Genomic DNA, 22,246 nt, shown 5'->3' with positions numbered 1-22,246 from the left:
AACATTCCTCATAATTGTTGTTAATAGTCCTCCTGGCCCCGATATTGCAAGCATCGTACATTTCGCTTTTTTATACTGCCATTTTGGTTTCAAAGATAATTCGGCCCAATATGCTTCGTTCAGATGTCAACTACGAGAGAACTTGATAGAGGAGAGAGGAATTATTTGAAATCTTCTATTTTTTTGCAATTGAGGTAAGAATTTGGAAGAATTTATCAAGAATGGAGCGCACTTTTTGTGCGCAATATATATACAGTTTTTTTAAATGGGTGGCACTGTAGCTCTCCGGTCTATCAATATTTTTTTTCGATCGAGAGCTACAGATCTGCAGCTAATAGCCCCTATGATGCAAGGAATTCTATGCAGCATAAAATTCCTCTGTTTCCAAAAGTTATTCCCGGAAATGAAATGTAATTTTTATACAGGGATGCAACAGCTCTTCATATTGTAGCAACTATTCCTAAAACAGTGCTTTCGTGTACACTAGACATGAAAGGAAATTGGCATTGAAAGATCCCCCCCTCGGAAATAGGATTTTCGAGTTTGGGAAAAATCTTTTTCGTTTTGCTTGTCACCTTTTACAGGTAAGTAAAAAAAAAACAAGAGGCCCACGGGCCTTATAGGTCACCTGAGTATCATGTAACAACTTTCCAGCGATTGTATTTGGTTCATGTTTTAATTCAAAAGCCATAAAATTCACAAATTTTGAAGGAGGCACCATTGCTTATCAAAGGACAGATTTCAAAGCATTAATTTATTTTAAGTCAAAGTACCCCCCTGGTACCCCTGACCCAGCGGCCCTGAAATTATCTATTTTGAAAGAGGCCCCTTTCTTCATTATAAGGCCAGCATTTTTTTTTATGTTCAGGTTTAGTTATGAACATGAGAATAAAAGTTTTTTTAAATATGTGTTAGGTAAATGTGTAGACATTGTTCTTAAATTTACTTGATGCCTAAAATTATAATTCCTATCATAAAACAGACAGGGAGAATTGGGGAATAGAGTGAACATTTTTTCAATTAAGTGTAAAATAATTTTTCTGGCTGATACAAATGATACTACATGCCTGTATATATTTGTATATTTTTGCCTTTTAATAGTTGAATTTATTTTTATTTCTTCAGGTTATTGTTTATTTCTTCCTCAAATGGACTTAACTTCTCCCATAGTTTTATTCATTACATCTGATGCATAAGCAACCCTTTTCTGAAGAATGATGCTTAGACTGTAAGCTATAACAGAGTCCTAAACAATGTCGCTGGCAATATGCAATAGCTACCACGGGCAGTTTAAAACCTGGGGGAGGAAAATAATTTACAGACAGATACTTTTGAAACGAATACATAATTATCTCACCAGCATATGCATGTCATTGTGCAACAAAGTCGTCAGCATTTTATTTGTCCTTTGAACGGGTGAAACGTTTTGAATGGCACTCGTATCGAAGAATTTTACACTAAACCAAGCTATCTTCTCGTACCATCTAGCTTTATTTACCCGCCTTTTCATCTTAAAACCGGAAGTGCGAGTTCGTAAATTTGAAATCTCGATCCCGACTCAAATTTGACATCGGAAAGAAAATTTTTTTATTTTTTTTCTGAAAATTCAAAACCTTGAGCGAAGGGTTTGTAAAACTGAAAACAAAATAAATCCTGGCCTTAAATATGTAATTAGATCATTAGTATGTTAACCAGGAGCAAAGGATAAGATGTTCAAAGAATTCATGCATTTCACTATACAATCATTAGAGCCCCCCCCCCCCCCCAAATAAGAACCCCTGACCCTGGGGTCATAAAATTTACAATTTTGGTAGAGGCACTCTTGCTCATCATAACTATGTACTTAGTTTATTTAATACCCAGGAGCAGAGAAGATTTTCAAAGAAATCATGTATTTTCACTATATATAATCAATAGAGCCCCACCCAACACCAGAACCCCTGACCCTGGGGCCATAAAATTCACAATTTTGGTAGAGGCACTCTTGCTCATCATAACTATGTACTTAGTTGGTTTATTTAATACCCAGGAGCAGAGAAGAAGATTTTCAAAGAAATAATGCATTTTCACTACATACTTATTTAGCCTAGCACTAGAACCCCTGACCCCAGGGCCATGAATTTCACAATTTTGGTAGAGGACTCATTGTTGATTACAATCATGCAAACAGTTTGACTGCTTGATGTCCAGGAGTAAAGAAGAAGATTTTTAAAGATTGCATTAATTTTAGTGGTTTTGGCCCCACCCCCAGGCCCCAGGGGGGCAAGGATCATGAAATTCACAATTTTTGTTCCCCTTCACCCATAGATGCTTTGTGCCAAATTTGGTTGAAATTGGTTCAGTGGTTGCAGAGAAGAAGCTGAAAATGTTCAAATGTTAACGCACGACGGACGACGCACGACGACGGACGAAAACAGATAGCAATAGGTCACCTGAGTTTACTCAGGTGACCTAAAAAAAACTCTGGCTGCCCCCATTTACAAAACCGATGCGATATGCCTGTTATGAGCTTTTGCCACATATATCACCATATCAATTCTATCAAAATATTCATCATTCATCTAAAACCATAATTTAAACCTCCCTACTGCCATGTTCAGAATAAGGGTACTATATTGAGCTGATCTCATTTGAGTTTTTCAGGTGTGCAAGTGAATCAACAAATTTGAGCTAAACTTCAGCCTGGGTTACACTGATCCAGGTTTAACCCAGGCGTGTGAAAGTGGTCAAAGTAAACTTGCTTCTCGGTATTTATCTATTCCTGCCACATCTGCCCCAATGCGGACAATTTTCAGTGTGGGTGGAAAACATTCATGCGTAAAAGATGTAGGTTAGGGGACACAGCAGTTGATGAATATTAAATGTAATTTTATTTAAAAAGCTGTAACACAGCATTGTTAGGGGTACTATTTTTCAACTATTTAATCAAGCTGCATCTGTATATAAATTCATGTTCTGTGTGGTATAGTTTAATAGAGTCGTTTTCTTCAAAATGTAATGGATTTAATTATTTACATTTGGAAAGAAACTTATTTTATAATTACAATTCCAAAAACATTTACAAATTACTATTCAATTATCAATTCATCGAATGAATATTCCAATATTCGTTGACATCCCTGGCGCACTGGTTAGAGCGTCTGCTCTCGAGTCGCGAAGGAGTCGATCCTTACGTCGCGGGTTCGAATCCCACTTTGGGACGTGGAGACCGGATCTTCGGATGAGACCGTATAAACCGACGTCCCGTGTCGCAGTAGGTGCTGGCACGAAAAATGTCTCATCCTTCTCAATGGCCCTGAGTGCCGAGTAAAGGGCAAAATTTACAGCTCTCCACCGGCAAGTGGTGGCGTCTCCATATGAGGGAAAAATTCTCGAGAGGGACGTTAAACAATATTCAATCAATCATTCTCACATACTGCAGCCCAGTAGTCTTCATTAGATGTTCGTCTGTCAAGCTGAACAAGCCTTGAAAAATCAGATGAAATTTGTTGCCCAGAGAGGAAATCTGTTGTTTTAAACTTTACGGACAATTTCATTTCTTTGGCAGCACTAAAAGCGTCAACTTTGTTTCCACTAATTTTACCGATTTTAGACTTTTAGACTTTCTGAATGGTAAAAATGACTCTGCCTTCTCTTTCTTTAAGTGCCCAACCTGAAAGTAGTGAATGCACTGCATCTTTCATATCCTTCAAACCGGTAACAGAAAGGAGCCCTGGTTTTTTGTTTGTCGGATACATTTTCATGATTTTTAATGGTAAATATATTTCGCCTTTTCTGTTATACATAATCTCTCTTTTGCAGCAAATGAGCAGATGCCCATTAATACATTGTCATCAACAGCTCTTTGCGTTGAAAACTGTTTAGTGCAGTTTTCCAGAGGACACTGAAAACCAGTTATGTGCTGTTAAGAAGTCCCTCATATGGAAACAAAAAAGATGTAATGTACCGTTGGATACTAAGTAAACTACTTAAGGGGGTTGGAATTTTGGGTAAATTAGCCATAAAAAGTTATAGGGAAAAGTATTCCTGAATTTAATATTTAATGTGAAATCATTTTAACTTCACAAGGGTTCAGGCAACACTTTACTTATCTGTTGGTGGTAAACGGATGATTAATTGAACCAATACACTTTTATTGGTAAGGATGTCCAATAAACTCTAAGGATATTATCCTTAAGGTTTCGTCAAAGGGCAACACGTCTAAAAACTTATTTTTACATTAGCTCCAAACTATGTGGTATAAAGTCAAAACGTTTACAGTTTATAAATACCGGTAAATCATTGATAAATAGAAAGAAAGTATCACTTGATTACAAATGTTTTTAACAAGAGGCCCATGGGCCTTACAGGTCACTTGAGCATTATGCAACAACTTTCCAGTGATTGAATTTTATTCATGTTTTAAGCCAGATGCTATGGCATTTACAACTTTGAAAGAGGCATCATTGATCATCAAAACTATACACTTAGCAGTTGCTAAGTTTGGTCACTTAATATCCATAGGCAAGGCAGAGGAACAAAAAATGTATTTCAAGTAATCAGTAATATCATAGACCTAAAGCGAATTTAGGTCTATTGTAATATTCAGCAATAATCAGTAGTGCCCCTACAACACATGGACCCCCGACCCTTGGTCCTAGACCCACACATTGCACAATTTTTGAAAAGTTATTTTTGCTTTTCAAAAATATTTGATTAATACCAAGGAGCAGATTTCAAACAAGCCATTCATAATTTTTTAGTACAGCCCCCCTCTATGGTACCCCTGACCCTGGGGCCTTGAAATTCACAATTCTGGAAGATAAGGATCCTTGTTCATAACTGTATAGGTAGTTCAACTGCTTAATACCTTTCATAATTTTGGTAGAGGCACTCCTGCTCATCAAAACTAAGCACTTATTTAATCTATTTAATACCCAGGAGCAGAGAAGGAGATTTTTAAAGAATTCATGTATTTTTTCACTATATAATCAATAGAGCCCCGCCCTTACGCTAGAACCTCTGACCCTGGGGCCTTAAAATTCACAATTTTGGTAAAGGCACTCTTGCTCATCATAACCTTGTACAGTGTGTATGTAATTGGTTTATTTAATACCCAGGAGCAGAGGAGAAGATTTTCAAAGAAGCAGTGGCGGCATTCGATTACGACTTTCCGTTCACAAAGGGAGCGCTCTACCGACTGAGCTACCGCGGACGGTAGAATTGAAAATGATATTAGTTATTATTCAGGCCAGTCACGTCCTATTAAACTATTCATTTACATCACATTAGAGTGATTATATCTTATTTCTATTTTTTTTTCTCTGTGACAACTCGTTGAAAGCAAGCAAAGTTGATTTCTTGATAATTTTACCCGAATGTGAAGTAGGCAAGTCGATAGGTCAGGAGCCAAGGAGGTCTAATACGCATGCAAATCTCGTGCGCATCTGTCTCTGTGTCCGACACCAAGGAGGCCAAATATGCGTGTAAATCTCGTGCGACTGCCTTTGTGTTGTGTTTTTGTCAGTGGGCGATGATTATTGATATTGACATGAGAGTTCTCGTGTAATTTAAATATAGGGTGAATTCACCATGCATCGGATACCCTTGTACTTCAACAAGTTCTAGCGATATCGCTACCGACGGAAAATTATCAAAATGGAGTTTAACATTTAGTTTGTGATTAAAATATCAATTTGGGACACAATTATATGCCCTTTATTGAGAAAATATCCTCAAAAATCGAGTTTTTAGTGATAACTCAAATTTCACCATGGATCGGACATTGTTTACCATGCATCGGACAGACGGTATTTTGACCAGAAAAATATTATACCTTTATCAAAGTGCTTTAAAATGCTTGATATGGATATATTTTTATCTTTTATCTAAGAAATAACCCTCAACTTAAATTTAATTGACGATATCTTTGCACAAATGTAGAACGATTCGAGAGACCTCAGTCTGCCTTAGAAACGCTTTAAAATGCTTATAATGCGGTAATTCGCGCCCTTTTTTCATGGTTTATCATACTATGGTTTGTAGAAATAAATTGAGTCAAATTCCAGACTCATATATCAATAACTTGTATTTTGACTGAAAATATGGAGTTTTTATTTTCTATTTCCGCAAAAAACAACTGTCAGTTAGGTTCTGTATGAAAATGGTAGTGATTAACTTTGCATCAGAAAGTGTCCGATGCATGGTTAATTTTTGTCCGATGTACGGTGAAATGAGTATACTAGTAAAAATCAATTCTAATAAGAATTAAACAAACATTGAAGTGAAATTTCTTTATAATCTATGTAAAATTACCAATCCCTGACAAAATTCACCAAAGTCCGACTCGTTTCGTGACAGTCGAATTTAAAAGAACGATAACTCTAAAAAATGCAAAATCATAAATTTCGGGTTATTCCCCTTTGGTGATGTAAAATATGACGTAACTCCAAGGCCATTCTCGGGGTATTTTTATCACAATATGATAAAAACAATCGGTATCGTTAAAAAAATTAAATCTTCATCTTTAAGACAGAAACAAATACATACACAGAACTCTCAAGTTGAAAGAGAGTTTATTGCCTAAAGTTGTCCGAAGCAAGGTATGTGTCCGATGCATGGTGATCTCACCCTATGTCTACATTTTAAAAGTATAAATGTACAATTTTTTCACAATGAAATGGAATTATTAGGAATCACTGTCTAGTTAGTATAGTACGCCATGGACAACAATGATAGTGGGAAACATTGGATAATTATTGCTTCGCCTTTTATGCAAATTATCCAATGTTTCCGACTTTCGATGATGCTCTGGCCTACTATACTCACTAGACATTAAGTACAGGTCTCTGTAAGAATCAGACAAAATGTATATAAAAGTGAATCATGAGGGTTCTCAGAATTCGATGATTTTTCACATATAGGTTTCTCTTACACTATGAACCACATATGTAAAATGAAAATTATTTTGGGTCCTGGTTACTATGGAAACATGGCCAAAGAAATTTTCCCTAGCAACCAGTCAATTTTCCATGTGGATGGTCAAATATATCACTAAACTTAAAGGCTCGAAATTGAATGTGTATATTACCAGAGGGGTTTTTAAATAATGTTATCAAAAAGATAAACATTTAAAATGATAAAACAATGTAATACATAGACTTTTTATTTTAAGATATTTCTTTTACAGGCAATGGAAGATATGCATGTTTTGCACTTTTTGCTGATTCAGCATTTTTGTTAATTTTGACAATTTTCAAGGCCATATATCTAAAACTTCTGGCATGATACAAGAGTATGGTATATTTTCCATAAGGGCAGAGAAACATCTTTTTTGGAATTTAAATTCAAAAGTGTGTTTTTTATATTTACGGTCGGTTGCCTAGCAACAAAAATGGATGTTTTGATTAAGAAAAAGAGACAAATTGTCAATTTTGCGAGTTATTTATCAATTATAATGTTATCGGTGGATACCAAAATCAAATTTTAAAGTAGGAAAATATTTCTGAGACTTCTTTATAAATCCAGGAATTTTGTTCAAATACTAATCGCCATAGCAACAGGAAATTCCCCCTAGCAACAAAGGAAATAATTTAACTTTTGACATGCACTCATGTATGTTTGTAAAGATTTTTCAGAATTTAATTTACCACAGTGATTAAAGAGCTTCGGGAATTTTTTTTTTTTTATATAATTTATTAACCCATGGCAACAACATTGTTAATACAACTTTTCATGCTCAGTGATCATGTAGATATCATGAAAATTATTTAGCGTCATCTTCTATAATGACTGGAACATTTATATAGGAGGTGCACATGTTGCATGAACTGTCTCTGAATTTCTCAAAACTCCCTTTAAAGTCTTTAATTCTGTTATTTAAAATTATGCAAAGAATTTGTTGCTATGCGTCATTGTTACCATGGCAACATGTCATAAATTTTGGAAACATGACATTTTTAGCATGTTGAGAGTGTTATTCTTCTTCAAAACAGAGCAGTGCTATTTAGAAATAAGCAGAAAAAATATGCATCAATTAAAATTTGAATCAAGAGGCCCAGGGGCCACATCATTATTAATGCTTTCAAATTTTTCAAACTTTGTTCTTCAAAACAGAGAAGTGCTATGGAAATAAGCAGAGGACCTATGGATGTATAATTATGTGTCATTCTTTAATTTTTCTTTTTATTCTCAAGATTACAGCATTAGACAAATTTCAAAAAAGTAAACAGATTAGCTAATATAACATGCGTTTATGCTGAAGTCAGAAAATCTAGTGGACTCCAGTCTCTCAACCTGATTATATCCTTATCAAAACTGCTTGCTTGTATTTCAAATAATGCATAAAGAAGAAATCAGATTCTGCAAAGATAAAAACATTTTTTATTCAATTCAAACAATTTGAAATGAATTTAATCTTTTAAAATTAAGGAGCATTTAATGACATTGTGTATTCTATTTATTTTATCTCTGTTCAGCGTATTGAAGTCAAGAGACATATATCTCACAATCATACATTTTAACACGTTTAACATGCAACATGTACAGTACATATAATATTTCTACCATGTATAAATAAGTTCAAAACACTGTTCTTGATGCACATTTTTTAAAAAATTTTCTAGATTACATTATTCGTTTTCATTCTGTGTACTAACATTACTAAGTAACTGTATCAATTTGAAGGCACTTGGTCTTCAGGAGTATAGTATATAAGTAAATTGTGTTAATGTTTATTTATCTAACAGTTCTGCTGAGTCCAGCCATGAAATTTAATTTTTAACATTGATATTAACAATAACAATAACTGTTTTTGTCTTTTGTTTTTGAGTTTTAACAATAACAAATATTTACAACCCAATTATCATTATTTCCTATCCTTTCTTGGAGACATGCTTGAAGAATACAATTATCATTTTAATTTAAAATAATTAGTATTCAAGGATTTTCTTTTCCCTGATCAGTTCAAGAGGAAATTCACCCAATTCACAATATATTACCATACAGTGATATGTATTGTTTAACCTTAAGTACTCTTTTACCGAATGAAAAATGTACTTATTCAACATCTTAAGCTTCATGCCTTCAGGCCTTCCTTAAAATTTCAGTTTCTAAAGACTACTATTTTTGTATTCTGAACATTTACATACAATGAATCAAACATATTTTGTAGACCATCTGTCATTTATGAGATTTGTACTGTATCATCAGCATACAGAAGTAAAAATAAATAATTCATTTGTAGTTCTATTATGCATGTATATGTAGTTCTAGCTATGGACAATAGGTAGATATAAAATTGTTTTTAAAATCATCAACATATGTACATTTAAAACAATAATGGTGACAAAATTTCACCTTGTAATACACCAGCTGAAAATTTGAAATACTCTGATATAATGTCCCATTATGTTTTATACAAGCTTTCACATTCTGATAAAGCGATTTAATCATGCACATCATCTTTACATTAATGGCATATGATTTAAGCTTCATCCTTAGACTAGATTATAGAAAGCTTTTTCATAGTCAACAAAACAGCAGTGTAATATATACAATTTTTCCCTATTTCTAACTAAAGCATCTTATTTACCACAGTTTGTAAAACAACAAGATGTGCTTGTGAAACACTATGCGCCCAGCAACAACAAAGTTTAAAAACATATCTTTAGCATAAAGGTCTCAGTCAAGGTCAGAAGGTCATAGATCTTGGTGTCATTTGAAAGAACTTGATTAATGTAGTATGCATACCAAATATGAAATCTCTATCTCTCATGGTTCAAAAGTTATGGTGAAGATTAAAAAAAGCTATCTTCTGCATATAGGACACAGTCAAGGTCACAAGGTCATAGACCCTGGTGTCATTTGAAAAAGCTTTATAAGTGGAGTATGCATATAAAATATGAAGTCTCTTTCATTCATTGTTCAAAAGTTATGGCTAAGGTTAAAGTTGGCAGACAAACAGACACACAGATAAACAGACAGACAGACAGGACAAAAACAATATACGCCTCAGATCTTTCGATCCGGGCGCATAAAAATTACATTAGTGGTACTGGTATTGTGTTTAAACTAGAAATAGGTCCATACAAACAAACTATCAATGTTTTAAGCATGAGAAGACTGTACATTGTTTCTGATTTCCTGCATTTCAATTTCATACAGAACATGTTCTAGGTACTCATCCTCCTCCATCTCTTCTTCTCTGTTTTTCTTGAAGGAATCTTTGCATTGAGATGTTAATCTCGAGAAGTAAGACATTATCTGGCTCGGTTTTAAACAATCCTGGGCTGCAAAGATACGCTTACCATTATCATCAGTTTTTTTTCTCATTTCCAAAGCAACTTCTATAGGATTAGCCTTCTTTCCACAATCTTCACCTGTCTTGAATACATCTTTGAGGAAATCTCGCACATGCTGCTTAAATCGAACTTGTTTTCTTTCCTTTCGAAGAGCCCAACCTTTTGGTGCAGCACTTTGTTTGGATTTATCATACCCTGATGTTGATGGAATGGAGATCGGCTCTTCACTCTCTGTGACTAAATTACACTTTTCTGCCCACCTCAGTTTCACTTTGTCAAACGTAGATAAATCTGTAGTTTGATCAAATTCATAGGTGTGCTTTTCAAAGTACATATGTTCCTCAAAGTCCTCAAAGGTACAAAAACTTTGTACGCAACCTTCCTCTGAACAAGGGAAACACTGATGGGGCTCCTTAATAATAGTTGGATTCCGTATGTGACCTTCTTGCTTCTCTGGTTTCCTGAAGTCAGATAAGATCTTTAGACCTGTCGAATTTTGCTGTGAAGAGACCATTGAGGATGTCTCAATAATATTTCCATTTCCAATGCCATATGCATGGTATGTGACCATCTTAGAAGCCTCTACTTCCAGATCTGTAATGAAGCGTACATCCCTCCATTTGTGATTGAATATCTGCTGATGGCTGTAATCTACTGCCACAACTGCTACTTGGCATCCTGTAACTCCACCTCCACTATCTAAGGCCATCTTCATGTCAGCTGGGAACTTGATGTCATTTCCATCCGCAACATGCATTCTCATCTTCTTCCTTAGATGAGCAATTTTGGCGTCACAATAGGATTTTCCTGATTGTGCTTCACTAAAGTTGTATCTCTTAATCTCAATTCCTGCAAAGAAAAATTTTATCATATTAATGCAAGGAAAAAGATACAGCTTTAAAATATAATCAAAATAAAATTTTCTCTTTTTTCTATTAATGTATTCTTGCTCATCATAACTATGTACTTACACATGTCTGAAGTACATACAGTGTACTTGTATGCTTTATTTTTACTGAAATACACATTTAAATTAAAAGTTTTTCTAATTTAAGTTTTTAAAAAAATACCCTTTTCCACATCACACTATTTATCAGCCTGGTACACAAATATCATCCAAAGGACCAGAGGTGATATGGGAAAGAATATGTATTATTTTCTGTTTCTTCATTTTCTTATCCTGGTACCTTATAATATATGCAAGGCAGGTATGTCAAAATGTACATTTACCTGATCTCTCAGATATAGATGGAATCGAACTCCACAGATATCCATTATGGTAGCACCCAGCATTGTCAGACCTGATGAACGCCTCTTTGACAAAAGGATACTGCTTAACCACAGCTGAGAGGGTATGCTCTAAGAGGGATGCTACACTAAACCAGTCCTGTTTTCCACTTTCCAAAATGTGCACCCAAGTGCTATGCTGAAAAAAGAGAAAACATACTATGATATATAATACATGTATATATATATATATATATATATATATATATATATATATATATATATATATATATATATATATATATATATATATATATATATATATATATATATATATATAGTGAACAAAAACACTGGTTTGTATTAAAATTAAATTCTATATCCAGGACTTGGACAATTTTTTTTTCATTTTTTCAAGATCTTAGTAATTTCTAGAGAAAACTAACTGCATGAGTAATAATTTACTTATTTCCTTCTTTTGTTTACTTAAATTTTACCTTCAAAGTTCCTTTGTCATCTTTTGTGATGCCAACTGTAACATGCCAGGAGATCCCTTTTTGGCCAAACCAATCAGACTGCTTCTCTCGATGTAAAAGCGGGAGGCACTTCATGGCCCAGTCCATGATCAAGAGTATTTGACATGTTTGCATGCCATCTAGAAGATCCACTCTACCACGATCTTGGTTTATCGTTCTTATGATGTGAGCCTTCCATGCTTGGATGTTGTTTACTGCCTCATTGACATCCAATGCCTCATCATCCTCTAAGTTTAAGGAGCACAGCTGATCTAGGACCATTGATAGATTTTCACACTGTTGACAGCTGTCTACATGATCATGATTGCACACTGACTGAAATTTGTCATCGTTGGTGTCGCTGCAAGCCCATGTTATACAATGGTCAGCACATGAAGAATTCACTGAAACATGAAACTTGAAGGTTCTCTTCAGATAGTTTTGACTTTCAGAGAGAAGATGTCTCATGGTAGCCTTCTTATCCATGTCTATGATGCCTTTAAGCTCAAGATTGTCAAGGATGTTATTCAAAGACTTGAAAGCAGCTAGGCCATCAGCTGTAATATTATCCAAGCCGTAGAGATTCCGACGCTTAGAAGCCGAGCAGGCACATAATATTCGGAATAATGATGCCCTTGAGAGCGGTAAGAAGCCAGTGTCCTTGCAATGTTGTTCATACAAGTCAATAATTGTAGAATGGCAAGCAGTCCGAAGGACATCTGGGATAACTATTTTTTCGCCTGAATCAAGTTCCAAATCCTTTGTACCATAAGACACAAGTTGATGAAAGGAGGAGTTGAAAAAAAATGACAGACAGTGTTCTAGTTTGGTTTGGTCCATTTTTTGTCTTTTCTTTGGTGGTTCATTTACCTTCTGAAAGATTTGGTCTGGTGTAACTGCTCTAACTTTGTTGATATGGTAATTTGTAAGTCCTGGAATTCTGTTCTTCAGGTTTTCTTTTGTCGACAGTCCAGCCATTATAGAAAGAGTATGGTCTTTCACAGCATTGTAAGAGGATTCATAATAAATTTTAGTCAACTGTTGCATTAGATGCTCAGATTCTTCGTTGGATTTTGTGGGTTGTTCAGGCTCCTTAATGAGTTTCAAAAGCTCTTTCGACTGTCCGGGAGCAACCATTTCCAGTACACTATGGACCATCTGCGATGCTTTTTTCTGTAAGTAATTTCTGTTTTGAGCTGTTATGTCTTGAAGAGGTTTCTGCAGTTGATATTTCAAGGGGCTAAATTTTCCCTTTGATATAGTTTGGATTACACTATTAAATGCCTCAAGTCCGGTTGTATTTTCATCACTCCAGTTTGAGGTCTGTGACAGGTGAGGACTCTCCTGTGATGAAAACTGAAAATCAAAAGAAATCAAATTATTTATAGTTGAGAATCTGAATTACAGTGAAGACATGTTTTGTCATCATCATGTAATCTATGATGCTTATAAAATATTGAGAAACCTAGCTATTTAAAGTTGAGTACGATTAGTAAATAATATATGAAATTATAATTCAAATTTTAATCAGTAGATAGGAGTGCACTATAATAGGAATTAATTATCACAAAGAAGATTTTTTTCATAGATCTCCCCACATACATATTCACATGGAAGACTTTTACATGATTTGAAAGAAGAGGCCCATGGGTCGCAGAGCTTGTGAGAATTTAACACTTCCCCCCAGAGAAAAGCAGATACCAGCTATATGTAGTTCTTTATGGTTTCATTCTACAAGTATTAATCTAGATATTCCCTTGATCATTATGGCAATAGAAAATTTTCAAAGAAAATTCCTACAAAAATCTTTGATCCCCTTTGTGGCCACATCCTACCCCTGGGGTCATGATTGGAACAATCTTAATTCTACAATACCTGAGCATGTTTCCATATATATTTGCTTTATATTCCTATGTAAAATTGTCCAGTGTCGCCCCACCATACCCCGAGGGTCATGATTTGAACAAACTTGTATATTTACACTGTGTAATAAATCTTTTACATAAGTTTCCATTTACTGGCACACTGCTTTTTGAAAAGAAAATTGAATCCCCTTCACCCAAGGGTGCTTTGTGATAAGTTTGGTTGAAACCGAACCAACAATTATAGAAAAGTTAAAAATATTAATAATTACAGATGACAAACAATTAAACAAAATTATGTACCTGGTCTGAATGTTCAAAGTATTCCCCCTCAATTTGATCATCTTCAAATGGTTGCAGACTATAAGCAGCACGCCTCTGTAAAAAATTGTTTAAAATCAATGGTGTTATAATTTTGGTGATCAAAGTCTTTCAATTCTGATTTAAAGATAACCTAATTTATAAGTACTAATATTCCCAATCTGCTTCAGTTAAGTTAAATGTACCTGTGTGACGGCAGATAAGACATTCTTTTCATCTACATTTCCAACCTAAAAATTTAAATAATACATATTAAACAATTGCTGCATTCTGAGAAAAGGCAATATGTACTAGTTCCCTACTAACATGAGTAATGTGATTCCAATAAAGATTGAAAATGCCTCCGTTTCTTCAAAAAACGTAGAAGTGGACAGACAGATGGACAAAACCTATAGTCCCATTGCCTGTTGGGGACTCATAATTACATACATCAGGATATGAAAACTAGCTAGTATATCCTATATGGTTACAGTGTGCTTAAAATGTTGGTAGTCACAAGAACAATTGTGTCCACAAGCTGCAACAAACACACTCATAATCCCCTCTGCAACTAGTTGTGTGAGTGGATAAAAATTATCTAAATCCATATACCCCACCAAAGGTTCTCTTGATATAACAGCTGTTGAAATCCATATTTTCAGTCTCACAATGGCTAATTATTTAAGCTTTGACATCTTAACTGCTCAATTTTGATTATATATTATATACTGTAGTAAGTAAAGACAGAAACAAATGAGGATTAAAAAGGCAAAGAAATTGCAATAACCAGAAAATTTAATGTTTTGTAGTTGGATATATTTCACTTGTCTTTTTTTCCTTACATTTTAATTCATGCAAGTGCTTCACTCTCTAAATATATATCCTTAAAATCTTGATTTTTTTTTTTAAATTTCAAGGTCATTATATAGTTATTGAGATGTCATATACTCTGTAGTTAAACCATTGTGAGATTGAAAATATTGTACATGTAAATGGAATTTCAACAATTGAACATCTCGAGAATATTTGGTACATATAGTCTCCGTCAGGGTCAAATTCATTTAAGCTCTTTCAATCAGAACAGGGAATATTTACAATGTCCATTCTTTATTAGGAGAAGGAAAATATTGAATTGTGTTAAGTCGTTGCATGTTTGAAAATTTACTTTAATAGTACTATGATAAAAAAATCACATATTCTTTCACACTGTGACAAAACCATCTTTTCCCATCAATAAATCATAACATACATGGGTTGGGCAGTTTCCCTTATTCCTAGCAGAAACATAGCCATGTACGTGCTAAAGCATTTCATTTTGATATAAATTACCTTTACCTTCAAGTCTGTTTGAGTCAGGTTTTCTATATGAACATCAGGAAGATTGTGCACAAGATCTATGCACTTGCGACAAATGCCTACAATAAAAAAAATTATTATTTAATACCACAAATTTCCTGTTTACTTTGTGTAATTGCATTTTTAAATTCTTTTATATGATGACTTCATATGGTCATTTTAATTCTTTATGATCTTGTTACAAAAAAGTTATATAATATTCCATTTGTTTTGTCAATGTGAAAGGCGGTATAAGAAAATATCACTGATTATATTCATATAATTAAATTTATTTTTAAAATTTGTATAGTTTATATTTAAAACGGTGTATGTGAAAATGTGCCCCCCCCTTTCCACCACATTCACACTTCCTAAGAACATCCCCTTTCATAATTAGGCCTAGAGCAGTATGAATTCAAAATAGCACTCAGTACTTTTACACATAGGGCCTACCTGATCCAACGGGTACCAATGTGGATAAATTTGAGAAGACCAGCTTGCTCATGTGAAGTGAAAAACTACGGTAAGGCTTGGCTTTCCCTTCGTGAAATGGATACTGGCATGTCGATTTCTTTTGCCAAGCTATGCCGAGAGTGTCTCTGTGAAATGGACACACGGTGTACAAGTTGAGATCAGTCTCAAACAGTCCACATCGAGCTGCAATCAATTGCCCTTCGCTTTCAATATCGTTGCCACTTATTGCACACTGTCTTAAATGATTATAAATAGGTCTGGCACATTCACTTAACTTCTTCAGTCCAGATTCACTCGGAAATCGTGAAGATACAGCGCATTTTGTATTTACTGCATTTAATATACACACGACAGAACAACTGTCACTGACGTCTGACATATTGTTTACATCAGCAACACAGAAGAGCTCTCAGAGGGAAGTAACTCTTATTAGCACAGGGTTTAAAATTAACGCTCGCCCACTCGCAAATTGCGAGTAAAATTTGGTGTGGGCTCATAAAATTTATAACTTGCTCGCCCACATGGCGAATGAAAATTCTGCAGCGGCCGAATTCATTCGACTAGTCCCCTTACTGAAAAACAGACATTTCCACATATTATTTTATTCAAAACTCCCAACCAATGAAATAAATCACAGCAGCATGGTCCTATTGTACGTAAATATCCTTCATCTTTTCCATTTAACAGTACTACATGATTTGTGAAAGCCCAAAAACGATCTTTTTTTTCTAATCCGAATTTCCTCCATTCTTCTGCACACGGTTGATACGTAAAAGATATACAATTTTAATAACTCCAAACTACCTTTTCATATAAATTATAAGTGTTTTTACTTATTACTGTTTTAGATATGTTACAGTTAAAATATTTAACATTGAAAATCTTATTTATGTACCATTGTCACTTCATCGGTTGAACTTGAAGGAGCAAATACATGTATACGTATTCCACCATGTAAAAAAAAAGGATAGTAAAAGTGATGCATGAATTTAATTTTATTTCCTTTGATTAAATATTCATATGACATTTGATTTTCATAAAGTAAGAACTCCAATTTTAAACAAATGTACTCATATTAATACACAATCATATTTTATTTGTATCTACTTTTGTCCCAGTGTCCAAAAAAAGGGAACCATTTTTTTTTTTTAAATCACAGAAACTGATTGTGGGCTAACAAATTTAGCTGTGGGCTCCTAAATTTGAAATGTTAGGAGCCCACATGGCTAGTAGAAATTTCAGTTAATTTTAAACCCTGTTAGCACTTGACCTGTTGAAGGCCAATTTTACAATTTTGTATTTCAAATAAAAACAAAACACAAGTTTCATTTTTTTTTTAATCAGAGTTTTTTTTTAATTAATGAAAACACGTTACAGTATGCATTTTAGTTTATATATCATAAGTTGATCATTTGTGTGTAGCCCATGTAAATTAACGTCTCTAGCTAGGCCTATACGTTATAAAATTATTAATAATAAGTCTCTGTCTTGGTGTCTGTCCAGAGTCATACGCGCTTCAGTTACATTATTTGTTCAATGATTGACTGCAAAATATTAAAAAAAATTAATTTATTAATAAATGAATATGTTACAATAGGCAATTATATATCAACATGAAAACAAAGAAAAAAGTTTATAGTTTTCGTAGTCATGCATGCATGTATTAGCACCCCCCTTTTCCTAATTCTACATATATATTAAATTTTAACTCCTAAATATTTGTACATTTTTTCCAGTAATAGTATTGTTTTTTAGAATAACATTTTTTAAATTGATCAAGTAAGATAAGTATTCACAAAATTGTAATTGTGAAAACCATTTTCATAATCCTTCTTACATTTATGGTTCTTCAATTGCTTTATGTATAGAGACTTTATGATATAGAGAGTTACATGTATATACTTTAGCTCGTCGTAATGTATATTATCGTTAACAGCTCAGAAATGTTGTCATGCATTAATAAAGTACAAAAATTACTATTGTTAAAGTTTAATACAATTTTTTTTTTCAATTTACAATGTTATCATTTCTAGAAGAAAAAAAAATTAAATCTGTAAATGTGCATGTCGAAAGTTAATTTATTTCCTTTGTTGCTAGGGGGAATTTCCTGTTGCTATGGCGATTAGTATTTGAACAATATTCCTGGATTTATTAAGAAGTCTCAGGAATATTTTCCTACTTTAAAATTTGATTTTGGTGTCCAACGATAGCATTTAATTCGATAAATAACTCGCACAATTGACAATTTTTCTCTTTTTCTTAATCAAAACATCCATTTTTGTTGCTAGGCAACCGACCGTAAATATAAAAAAACACACACTTTTGAATTTAAATTCCAAAAAAGATGTTTCTCTGTCTTTATGGAAAATATACCATACTCTTGTATCATGCGGGAAGTTTTAGATATATGGCCTTGAAAATTGTCAAAATTAACAAAAATGCTGAATCAGCAAAAAGTGCAAAACATGCATATCTTCCATTGCCTGTAAAAGAAATATCTTAAAATAAAAAGTCTATGTATTACATTGTTTTATCATTTTAAATGTTTATCTTTTTGATAACATTATTTAAAAACCCCTCTGGTAATATACACATTCAATTTCGAGCCTTTAAGTTTAGTGATATATTTGACCATCCACATGGAAAATTGACTGGTTGCTAGGGAAAATTTCTTTGGGTTCATGGCCATGTTTCCATAGTAACCAGGACCCAAAATAATTTTCATTTTACATATGTGGTTCATAGTGTAAGAAAAACCTATATGTGTAAAATCATCGAATTCTGAGAACCCTCATGATTCACCTTTTGTCTGATTCTTACAGAGACCTGTAAGACATTCCACTTGTGTGTTTCTTTATTAATGTGTATATACCCATGTATGCCCTGGCTAACATATATACTGAAGTACTATGTCGTCAGAATATTTTGAATGAATTTTAGCACACCGTACAGCAGCTGATCATGAGTGGTAGCGGCATATTTAAAATCGATATGCTTCAAGTTTTCTCTTTATTGTTAATAATGGGGTTTCAAATTTTAATTCCGCTATGGGAACCAAATAAGAATGAAGGCAACGCAACATTTTAAATACACTCACTGGGAGATGGTTTAAAAATGATACATTTTTTTAAAAGAAAATATTATTTGTTAAATATTGTGTTCTGTAATTTGCATTGACTTGACATATTGGCATAATTCAGAAGGTGTCCTAAGCTTCAACCTGATTCAATGTTTTCTTGTAGTTTTCTCTTTGTTCTTTGAAATGAAGCTCTGTCTTGTGGAAATTGGATGATCACTGGTAGTGAATTCTCCCTTCACTGAAATTCTCTGCTTGTTGTAAGAGTCTTATTTCTGCTCAGCTCATTAATTACACTTGGGTTTTGGACGGCTGCAATAATGTCTACTAAGCTCTCAGGTTTACTTTTTTGAAAAATGTGATATATATACGTCATAAGGACGAATAGGTTCTTGTTGGAATTCTTCTATTTGCCTGGCGTAGGCCGTATACGGATTGATATTTGCATGATCCGAAACTATGCAATCATACCTAGAAAGACATTTTTTATGCAAGCTGAATTACATTGGAATTCTTTATCTGCATTAGTTTTCTTTTCATTGCTCCTTCGGCATCATTCTCAGACCTGCCTACCCTTCCGCTTTTGGCGTAATTCTTCCGCTTTTTACCACAAAAATACGCTACTACGCCACTTACATCAATTTTACGCTTTTGATATTCTGGTTAAAATTCCTTAATGAACTTCTAAATTCAGAGTAAAGTACGACATGCTGATATGAAATAAGAAGTTCTTATAAAGGTAATTCATAGACAAGTTCGAAATTGTACCGAGTATACCTGGTAGTTATATGTACATGTAAACTGGTTTGGTGAAGATTCGGCACTACTTACGTTAACTATTAAACGATATTGTAAAACAAACAATCTCAATTAAGTTTATTTAACATTTCTTAGAACAAGATAGAGAAATATGAGTGTTAAAAAAGATTTCAAAAACGCATTGTTAAAATGTAAGATTTGTTTTAAATTCAAACGCAAGCATTCATGCAGTTTAGTGATTTGATACAAATTGACCAAATGCTTCTTAAAGGGTGTACGGTTTAAATGAGTTTGATATGGATACTTGTATTTTATTAATTTTTTTTTTTGCTAATGGATGATTCGAAAAATTATGAAAAGTTAATGCCAGCTTTGTTTAGTAATGTACAATTTCGGTTGTTTTTGAATGAAAAAAAAGTATTATAGTAAAACAAACAAAAATATAAAAACATGATTGATTACGCTTTTACCTCTGAAATTCCACCAAAAATATACCGAAATTACACCCCTGCAATGAAAAGGGTACGCAGGTCTGCATTCTGAAGCCAGGGATAAACATTAACATGTCCTTGATCATCTTCATCATCGGAATTATCACTGATAATGTCATCCAATCGGTCATATTGTATAATGCATACATATGTATATTATGAAGTATGCATGTTCAAACATATCCATTTCACTTTAAAGGTTGAAATACTCGAGTCTTATCGTAAATCGTATTTCAAGTATTCCAAACGAACGCTCATTAACTTGTCTTTAAGAGGAGAGCTGCAGATCGTAACGACGTTGGTGGTGGTTCAAATGGTCATTATCGCGGTATGGTGTTAGAGGCCACTGATTGATGGGATACGCTGCATCTCCTAAAATATGGTAGCGTCCATGTGCAAATTTTCAGCTTCCAGACAGTAGAGTTTCTAAGTACTTTAGCATCATGTACATGTACCTCCCGGGCCAGCCAACATCTGTAAACTGTAAATCATTTTTACAAACTGCCTGAAGTATTATTGAACGAAACTAGAATATATTACTTTCTATATTATAATACGAATTGGTATTAAATATTGGTGCTACAATTGGTATCTGGCAACCATCAATGGCTCCAATCACACCAGGAAAATTATAATCCCCCATTTCATCAAAGTCTCTTGCAATGTTTGGAAAATATGCAACATATGGCCATTTTGTTTATATGTTGAAAAAATATCAATCACAGCCCTTATGACCTGTTTTTTGCTATTAAGAAAATAATGTTCACTTACACCAAGGTGGTCACGTAGTTCACAGTTTCTTCAGATGCCAGGTACCTTAAAGTAATTAGAATTCTTTTCTCGACTGGAATTGAGGGCCTTCAACCAGAAACAATACGTGTACTTAATGCTGGATGAAGAGCAAGTTTTTTACACAAAAGTTCAAGAGTTTCTCTGTTCATCTTAAAAAAAAACGTTTAAATAAGTCTGTTAGGTAGATTCTATAATTTTAGGCAGATGATTTTTGCTTAACAAAGGTCTGTGCATACAAGAATTTTCCTAATAAAATTGCAAAGATAGACTGGGATGTTCCTCCCCCCTCCACAGAATAATTTGACCAATATATATATATATCTATATATATAGAAATTCAGTTTAACCCCACCCCACCCCTTCCATATCAAATGCAGTGGGACCCCTTTATAGTCCTGTAGCAATCGGATTGATTGATTGACTATATACAGTTTAAAGTCCCTCTCCAGAAAATTTCACTGATATGGAGACGTCACCATTGCCGGTGAAGGGCTGCAAATTTAGGCCTATGCTCGGCACATACGTGTATAGCCTTTGAGCAGGGAGGGAACTTCATCGTGCCACACCAGCTATGACACGGGGCCTCGGTTTATACGGTCTCATAGGAAGGAGCAATCGGATTGAGAGAGAGAGAGAGAGAAATGTTTTACATTAAATTTATTATTGAGGCCGAGGGGAGAGTACGAATACCTTTTCTTAAACCTCGTGGAAATAGGTTTCTTTTACCAACATATTACAACGGACGTTTGTATACTAGGCTAACAATACATGGGTCTCTTCACATAAAAAAATGAAGAAGTACATTGCATTAGTGTAGCTTACATTATAGTTGCTCCTGAAAAGGCAAAAATATCTTCTAAATCATCGTCTTCCTCATCACCTGCGAGGAAAACATTTATCATGTTTATCGCAGCAACACTTCCTACAACAATAATCGTTCACGGTAGCTCAGTCGGTAGAGCGCTCGCTCTGTGTTCGGGAGCATGAGTTCATATCTCGGCCGCGACTGTTCTATGTCGCTAAAAAATGGGTAGCAACAGTTACTGATCCTTCGCCATGCGCTCGGCACTTTGAAGTGAAAGTTGCGGGTCCTTCGGATGAGACCTTAAAAACCTAGGCCCCGTGTCAGCGACAG

At 34.2% G+C, this 22,246-nt stretch overlaps 1 protein-coding gene and 1 pseudogene across 3 annotated transcripts; both read right to left on the bottom strand.

The window, feature by feature from the left end:
* Positions 1-8,803: 8,803 nt before the first annotated feature.
* LOC134246017 (uncharacterized) lies at positions 8,804-15,783 on the bottom strand. Of its 3 annotated transcripts, none has more exons than XM_062728274.1 (6): positions 15,514-15,783; positions 14,391-14,435; positions 14,188-14,262; positions 12,005-13,378; positions 11,511-11,706; positions 8,804-11,129 (listed from the first exon to the last, which is right to left on the bottom strand). In XM_062728274.1, exons 4-6 carry the CDS (start codon positions 13,178-13,180, stop codon positions 10,087-10,089), a joined length of 2,415 nt encoding a protein of 804 aa, XP_062584258.1. In that variant the 5' UTR covers positions 13,181-13,378; positions 14,188-14,262; positions 14,391-14,435; positions 15,514-15,783; the 3' UTR covers positions 8,804-10,086. The 3 variants fall into 3 exon arrangements, with proteins under 3 accessions (XP_062584258.1, XP_062584267.1, XP_062584276.1); XM_062728283.1 differs by having other exon boundaries at positions 15,520-15,783; XM_062728292.1 differs by lacking the exon at positions 15,514-15,783 and having other exon boundaries at positions 14,391-14,627.
* A 3,772-nt stretch (positions 15,784-19,555) lies between these two features.
* Positions 19,556-22,043, bottom strand: LOC134246001 (putative nuclease HARBI1; annotated as a pseudogene).
* Between the last annotated feature and the right edge of the window lie 203 nt (positions 22,044-22,246).

This window comes from Saccostrea cucullata, unplaced genomic scaffold (assembly GCF_032062105.1).
Source record: "Saccostrea cucullata isolate Sc308-1 unplaced genomic scaffold, CSIRO_AGI_Scuc_v1 ctg2481, whole genome shotgun sequence".
Classification (NCBI taxonomy): Eukaryota; Metazoa; Mollusca; class Bivalvia; order Ostreida; family Ostreidae; genus Saccostrea; species Saccostrea cuccullata.
Note: the sequence above shows the minus strand (reverse complement) of the source record. Positions and strands in the feature narration are given on the sequence as shown.